This window comes from Anolis carolinensis, chromosome 5 (assembly GCF_035594765.1).
Source record: "Anolis carolinensis isolate JA03-04 chromosome 5, rAnoCar3.1.pri, whole genome shotgun sequence".
In the NCBI taxonomy this organism is placed as follows: domain Eukaryota; kingdom Metazoa; phylum Chordata; class Lepidosauria; order Squamata; family Dactyloidae; genus Anolis; species Anolis carolinensis.
In genome coordinates this window covers 24,806,644-24,814,623 of record NC_085845.1, presented here as the reverse complement: position 1 = coordinate 24,814,623, position 7,980 = coordinate 24,806,644, and the positions used below count along the sequence as shown (strand labels likewise).

The following is a 7,980-nucleotide window of genomic DNA, read 5'->3' as shown; positions in this document are numbered from 1 at the left end:
AGAACAAAACCAACCGCTCTTTACCACGTGGCCGCTCCTACCCAAGCCCTGGCTCTCTCTCGCCGGAAGTGGGACGTTCCCCTGCTCCAAAGCGGAAGTGAGGGACAGGAAAAAGGAAGAGAAAGTCTCCAGTCACATGACAGCAGAGGCTTGAAGGGGATGCAGCTGAGGTACCAGGCAGGACTTCTCAGGCGGGGAGCCCGGAAAAGAAGGGAGGTTTGTAACAAGAAGGAGAACTCCACCAGTACTTAAAGTTTGTTAAGTTGGACAAGTTTGCTCTGGATGCATCATCGGTGGGGTTCAGTGTGCTCTCTGGCTGTAAGGTAAAACTACAGCTCCCACTGTGAGGGTGAGTCAGTCCCTTCAAACCCCTCCAGTAGGTTGAGTTAGTCATGGGGGTTCTGTGTGCCAAGTTTGGTCCAGGTCCATCATCGGTGGAGGTCACAGTTTCTCTGGTTGTGGGTGAACTACAACTCCCAGAAAGGAAGGTCAGTCCCCCGACTGTCCGTCCCCCCAAAAAAACCCTTCCAGTAATCAAATTTTGGCATATCAGGTATGTGTGTTCGCGTTCACAGTGCTTTCTGGATGTAAGTGAACTACAACTCCCCCAAATCATGGTGAATTTTCCCCATGTATTTTTTGCTGGTCATGAGGGCTCTATGTGCAAAGTTTGGTCCAATTCCATCTTTGTTGGAGTTCAGAATACAGTGTTCCCTCACTTATCACTGGGGTTAGGTTCCAGGACCACCCGCAATAAGTGAAAATCTGCGAAGTAGGGACACTATTTTTATTTTAATATTTATACATTATTTTAGAAGTTGTACACTATTTTAAATCTTTATCAACCAATCGTGTGTTGATAAATTGCCTCCTTCTCCTCCTGTTGCCGCTTAGGCTCCTTTTCTCTCCCTTTGGCTTCTCCTTCCTCCCCTCCTTAGGCTGTAAATTGTAATTTTTATGATTTCTAATAGTCTTTTAGAGTTTATTTAAAACCGTGAAACAGCGAATCCGCGAAAAGTGAACCGCGAAGTAGTGAGGGAACACTGTACTCATTGATTGCAGGTGAACTATAAATCCCAATACATACAACTCCAAAATGTTCAGGCTAAATCCCCCCAAATTGGAGTCCCACACAAGTTATGCAGGCCTGCTCTAAAGGCATGTGATCCTGTCTGATCTTAGAAGCTAAGCGGGGTCAAAAATGCTTAGTATTTGGTTGCGAGATTGGCAATAAATATCAGGTGCTGTAAATTACATTTCAGAGGAAAATAATTGCCCAAACCACCTCTGAGTATTCTTTGCCTGGAAAACTATAAAATTCTACATATACATTATACATAGGTGTGTGCATGTGTCTCCAAGTCATCATAAGTCAACAGGCGATAACATGCATGCATACATATGTAATGTGTATGTAGAATGAGCACACTCCATGAGTAGAAAGCTTTTGTCTGAAGCCTCCAATCTAAGTTGATTGTGGATAAGGGCATCAGTTTCCTTGCTTGCACAATATGATTGCCCAAAGACCTACTCCCCTTTTCTTTCCACTCCTTTCCTCCTGCATGATCTTTTTAAAAAGCTGTTGATGCTGGTGCAGTCTTTTTAGGAGTTTAACTATGATGGGGCTGATTTGGGTGAAAGTGATACATAATTGAAAAGGCCTTTCCTCAATAGTGCTGCACCAAAGTTGTTTTTTTTTAAGTGAAGATTATTAAAAGGCCTCATTGCAAGAGAAGAAAGTTGCTATGGAGAGATTTGCCTTCCAATAAAGGTCCACTCATCCTACACTGAAAATTTGAAGAAAAAAAACCATCACCACCAATACATATTTTTGGTTGAATGCTTGTTTTTTCCCTAAGGTTCCTGGTAGGCCATAGAAAAATCTGGAATTGATCACCTGTTTTTGAAAATATCCCTGTCTTATGCATACCTGCTATTAGCCAGTCCAACATGGAAGCATAAAGTGTGATTGGTTTTGTATGGGAAAACCAGCATGCTTTTGATGTGTTATTTGAAAACTCAACAAAAGCCAATACAACCTGCATTACAGCATCTACATAACTGGTTACGACTTCTTCCATGATTGCCCCATGTTCTGCATGTTGCAACAGTGTAATGACAGTGTTGATTGCCTATGTTTACACGGTTATCATTCAAGGATATGACAGTGTGGAATAACATCTCAAGATATCCTGATACATCTTATCAAATGTTAGCAGCAGAAAAGCAATAGTTCATGTGATGCTTCTATCATCCATTGTTTTGTGCAATTATAAAGCAGTACACTGGCCAAGGCAGCAATATTCCATAAATTAAAGGCGGGAAGGTATGTTCCTTTATAGTTGTTGGACCTTAGCTTTCAGCATTCCTTATAATTTCCTTGCTAGCTAGGGCAAATGGGAATAGCGGTCCAACAATATATGGAGGGCCACAGGATCTTCAGCCTGGCACTATTTTGTGATTTGTGAGTTGAGGATTTTCAAAACAGATAAAATAGGAAATGTGTGAAATTCTGTATGTTATTGGACTACAATTCCCATCAACCATTGCCAGTATAGCCAGGGGTACAAAGTACCAACTTGGAATTCCTTTTAGTGGGACTGCCATTCAAAACATAGATTTTCTTCCATTGCTTTGTTATCTTGTCACAAAGTGTGTAATTTGGTTTTCTGCTTGTTTTCCTAGTGATTGGTACCATTTATTGAATTGTAACATTTGGGATAACATGGCAGATGTAAGTATAAATATCACTATAATGCATGTCTGCACTTACTACTCAAACAATCCCTTGACAGGAATCTGACTTTCTACTATTGTATTGTTTTTAAAAGATAGAAATCATTAAATTCTCAGTGCAATTTTGTGCTGGGGGATTTCAAGAAGTATTTGTGGGTATGGATGGAAAGAGCTGCTTATTCTAGGCCAGGTGTGGGCAACCTGTGCCTCTTGGCTGATATTGAAAGTTCTCAAGTGATTAGTTCAGACCTCTGGCAAGAGCAAAGCTTTGGAAAGTTGCTTATAGGGACTACAACTACCACAATCTCCCAGCCAGCAGGGCCTTGTTGGCTGAGGGAATTCAAAAGCTGTAATCCCTGAAAGTAACTTTTTCAAAGCTGGCCAATTGGGTAGGAAAAGAAAGTTAGAAAAAGAAAGGATATTTTCAAAAAGGGCAGAAAGAGAGAAAAAAAGTTTACTTTTAGTTCAGGTCTTAATTACAATAATTTGTAGGCAGCCTTCAACTGGTTATGCAAAAGAAATTTTTTTTATTCCTATTCCAAAGTTAATTTCTGTTACAAAAGAGAGTTAGGGATCTTTTTTTAAAAAAATTAATAAAGATATTAGAAGATTTGAGTGTTGGACTGAGATTCTAGAGACCAATATTTGAATCTCTGCTTTGCTATGATAACTGACTGGATAGCCTTGGGGAAGTCACATTCTCTCAGCCTCAGAAAAGGGCAAAGTCCACCCCCTCTGAACAAATCTTGTTAAGAAAATCCTGTGAAAGGGTTACCATGAAGACAGACTTGAAGACAGAAAGCAATAACAAATATATATGTGACATCAGAATATTCTTTCTTTTTCCCCCTTATAGGATCTGAAAAGGTTCCTGTACAAAAAGCTGCCAAGGTAAAGTATTTCCTGAGAATTATTTTCTGAATCAGTAAATATGTGTTTGAAGTTTCCTTTCCAATTCTCAATTTATTTCCTGGGGGGACGGACTCTGGAGTAGTTGACTTTTTCAAATAATACATTCATATTCTTTCCTGCAATGTATTCACTATCTTTAAAACATTGTCTTAGGATATAATTATACTGTACTTGGGTAAAAAGTGATTGCAGTTGCTTAACTGGATGAAAAGCCAAAGAGTAACATCAGTATCAAGTAGTCCTTTCAGCAAGGTTTCTTTTGCTTTTCCAGTGTTGAAGGTCTTCATGCTATTGTAGTGTCTGACAGAGATGGTGTACCCGTTATAAAAGGTGAGGAATAATTATGATCTTTCTGAACAAAAAAAAGTCCACCAAAATATAAATAGAGAAAAATAAAGAAAACTTTTACATCTCATAGATATAAGCCTGGAATCTTCCTTAGTGGGTTCTGATGCCTGAAGGTAAAGTTTTAGTATAATTCAGCGCATGTGGGCGCCCTCATGAGACTGAACTCCAGTCTTCTCTGTGTGAGCAAAGGTCTCAGGAAGGGCAAATATGCACTCATCAACCATGATGCATTTTTCTGACGTGAATGAGAGGAAAAGTAGGCTCGGTTTGAGGAAGCTATGTGTAAAGTGTTTCCTTTGCGTTTCAGTATTAGGCAATGAGTTGCTTCCGTTCTGTTGTGCTAGCAACAACTGAAAGCAACTCAATACTGAATGCCAAGCTATATATAAGGTAATGGTTCTCAGAACATGTCTAAAAATAGGCCTTGGTTTATAAAATTATAATATGCCGGAATAGCTGGAAATCAAGATAAAAATGAATCAATACTAGATCTTTGTAATGTTCAGAACCTGAAAAGATTTGGTCTTCTATCAAAAAAGAATTTCTTCTACGATGTCTTAATAATCATAGTGATGCTCCTTGCATTTCCTTGTCCTATCTGATTGTACCATCTTACTATAAGAGTAGTCTATAGAATACACTGATATCAAATGCCACTGTGCAACATTGTTACCCTAATTTTAGAGAACTAGGCTCATGGCTTATGTATTATGTTACTACTAGAGGAAAAAATGTTTCAACTATGTTGCTCCATATAAAATATATCCGTAGTAAAACATTTAGAGGGCAGTTAAAAGGATGTTGTTCTTGTTCTAGTTGCCAATGATAATGCTCCAGAGCACGCTCTTCGACCTGGCTTCTTATCAACTTTTGCACTTGCAACCGACCAAGGCAGCAAATTGGGGCTTTCCAAAAACAAAAGTATTATCTGTTACTACAACACCTACCAGGTAACACCCTTCTACTATCATCTCATCCCTATTGATAGCTTTCCCCTTCTTTCTTCTCCTTGTGAAGATTAAATCAAAGGAAAAAACATTTTTGCTGCTGTCACTAGTACCAACTTTCAAACAGTGTGTCTTCAGACCTCCTAGTAGTCCCTACTGATTAGGAAAAATGTCTATACTGCAGCTTGAAAACCCACAGATAAGAAGTAGGCAGGCCCACAGTGAAACTCTTAATAACAGCAGCAACTGCAACAGGAATAAGGATTTTCCCTGCATCTTAGTTCCTTCTTTCACTTTCTAAGGAAGGAAGGGCGTAGAAGAACAAGGCAATAAAGATAGCAGCAGGCATGGGACAGAGTAGAGGACAGAAGCAGCATTAGAATGTAGGGCAAGGGCAGAATGAGAGATGATATTTTTGAAGACCAGGCTGTGATGATGCTGCAAGGCATGTTATTGGGAGCCCTATAGTTTTGACAAACAAGATTTAGCTGCACACTACATCAAAAATAACCAAATCTGACATCTGGATGTCATTTTTAGCTGCTGAGAATACTAAAGGGCTACAGTTTGGAGACTCAGGACTACAAGCAGCCCATATGCTTCATGATTCCTAGGTTGAAGTTGAATGCTATTCAAAACAATGATTTTGAAAGGTGGCACATCTGACAATACCTAATTGTAGCCGATCTAATTTCAGTCTGAATCCAGTTAGCATTAATGTACCATATCCATAAAATCCATGTGTCACAATATTTGCTGTATTTTGGATTTCTCTTTCTTTCAGGTGGTGCAGTTCAATAGGCTGCCTCTGGTGGTGAGCTTTATTGCTAGCAGCAGTGCCAATACAGGTATGTTTTACACATCAAGACACACTTGCTGTCCTTAGCATCCAGTTTATTAGATTTCAGCTATGACATATGCACTCCTTTTAAAAATCTATTATAATAATTCTAAAAGCTATAAAAATAGTTTGTATAAAATTGACAGGCAGTTCTTTTTCCATTCTGTCAATACTATGGTACAAGCAGATGAATTTAACGAAGTATCAATGTCTGTATCCTGTCCCAAAGTTAGGAGGGCAGGGAAAGACAGGTCAATCACCAATGGTCAGAATCAGAAAGGTCATTGTTACTCCTGTTGGCAAAGCTGCAAAAAATAAATCTCTTTATGGATAAGGAGCTTGGGATGACATGAGTGGTCCTGAGGTGCAAGGTCTTTTCATCCCCCTTCTGAGTTCCTCTTGATCTTGAAAAGGAAAGGGAGATTTTTTAAAAGCTCAGCAGAGCGCAGGTACCACCATTTTGGTACATGGAGCAGATGGCTTTTCTTTGGCTAGTTCTGAATTCTTAGGTGCTTCTGTGCTTAATCTAATCCAGTGTTTTCTAAGCTCTGGTTTTCCAGGCGTTTTGGACTTCAGCTCCCAGAATCCCTGCTAATTGGCCAAGGTAGTGAAGGTTTCTGGGAGTTGAAATTCAGAACACTTGAGGACTATGTGAATGCACTCATGTGCCTGCTTCTTTGACAAGTTGAGGTCCTTTTTAGGTTGTGCTAAGTATTTGCTCCTGGTTCTCATAGTGGATATGTGAGTGTATGAGAGAGACTGAAAATCTGCCTACTACCCAATATAATAATCACATCTTGCTCTCCCATCTCTCTCTCCACTCTGTTTTGTGTGCAGGATTGATCGTAAGCTTGGAAAAGGAACTGGCTCCATTGTTTGAAGAGCTGTGGCAAGTTGTGGAGGTGTCTTAATTTGCTTTCTCATCTTCCACTTTGGAGTTACAGCATCTCTTCCAGACCAAGCAGAAGAGTATTTTCAACAACTCACTGTGTAATGAGTGTTTGGAAAAATATGCCATGATCTCCTACTATTTTAAAATTTAAATCTGCATAAGGTTCAATCTGCAGTGAAATACCAGTATGTGTGTAAAGTAAGACACAGAGAAGGAAGATATGGCTGCAGCTACTTCTGTTAAATGGTGGGGACCATCTAATGACTCCCATGGAGTTAATCTCAGGCACGCAGATCCTATCTGTACAAAATATGTCACCCACAGCACCCTGTGAAATAGCGGACAACTTCTGTCTTCTGAGCTACGACTATATTGGGAAGAGAAAATGGATTTTCACATTATCCCTGAGGAAAATCTTTTTTGCTAGTGTTGATACACAATCAGTGGTTCATGCTAATGTTTGGATGATTAAATGTGGTTCCCAGAATCCCTCATCCACTGGGTATGCCGGCCAAGGCATTCTTGGAGCTGTGGTAAAAAAAAAAAAGCAATTTGGCCAAGCTTTTGAACCTGAGTTAACTCTTCTAAAGAAAAAAAAAATCACATTAGTTTGGTTTAGCACTGCTTCAGCTCTTCTTACAGAGATCAGATCAATCAGTGTGTTTTCTCTTCATCCCTGTTTGTAAAATACAAAATTGAGCTTTGTTTCATCTTTCTTTAATTTGATATCTGAATATATGTAATTGTGGTGCTTTGCTGGCTCATTTATCTTTGCTTGTCTCTAAACAAATACAAATAAAAGAGAGTGAATAAGAAATGTAACCTGATCATTGCCAGAAAGAGATTAGTCTTGCAAATGACTATTAGTCTTGTATACATGTGTTTTTCAAATTGATTTGGGTATCACTGACATGTTGTTGGGAGAAATAAAACATCGTTATTGAGAAAATGTTAGAAAATATTGGCAAAAAAGAAGAAAGAAAATATGGTTTAAATGTGTGTGTGTTTTGTTTTTTAAAAAAAGGGAAAAATGGTTTAAAATGAACCAACATAAGCAGTTGACTTCTACTTCCTCATTAATTATTTTAAAGTAATTCACATAGTGTTCTTGACAAATTTAGAGTATGATAGGTAAGTTTCAATGTAAGGACATTTACCCAAGAACAGGCATATTCCTCCCCCAATTCTTGCTTGTAGAAGAGTAGTATAAAGTAACATACAAACATACATGTTACAAAAAGTAACATACAAAAAAGTTTTAGGTTACCAATGCTTACATTTAGCTTTACTTCTGCATCTCTAAA

The 7,980-nt window shown here is 38.7% G+C and overlaps 1 protein-coding gene across 4 annotated transcripts; it reads left to right on the top strand.

Moving 5' to 3' along the window:
* Positions 1-73: 73 nt before the first annotated feature.
* On the top strand, positions 74-7,493 carry lamtor3 (late endosomal/lysosomal adaptor, MAPK and MTOR activator 3). 4 transcript variants are annotated; one of them, XM_003225730.4, is made up of 7 exons: positions 74-216; positions 2,686-2,734; positions 3,593-3,627; positions 3,920-3,978; positions 4,813-4,946; positions 5,728-5,791; positions 6,622-7,493. In XM_003225730.4, the coding sequence occupies exons 2-7, from the start codon at positions 2,726-2,728 to the stop codon at positions 6,693-6,695; spliced, it is 375 nt and encodes a 124-aa protein (XP_003225778.1). In that variant the 5' UTR covers positions 74-216; positions 2,686-2,725; the 3' UTR covers positions 6,696-7,493. The 4 variants fall into 4 exon arrangements, with proteins under 4 accessions (XP_003225778.1, XP_062838390.1, XP_062838391.1 ...); XM_062982320.1 differs by having other exon boundaries at positions 210-349; XM_062982321.1 differs by lacking the exon at positions 74-216 and adding an exon at positions 360-488.
* The last annotated feature ends 487 nt before the right edge of the window (positions 7,494-7,980 follow it).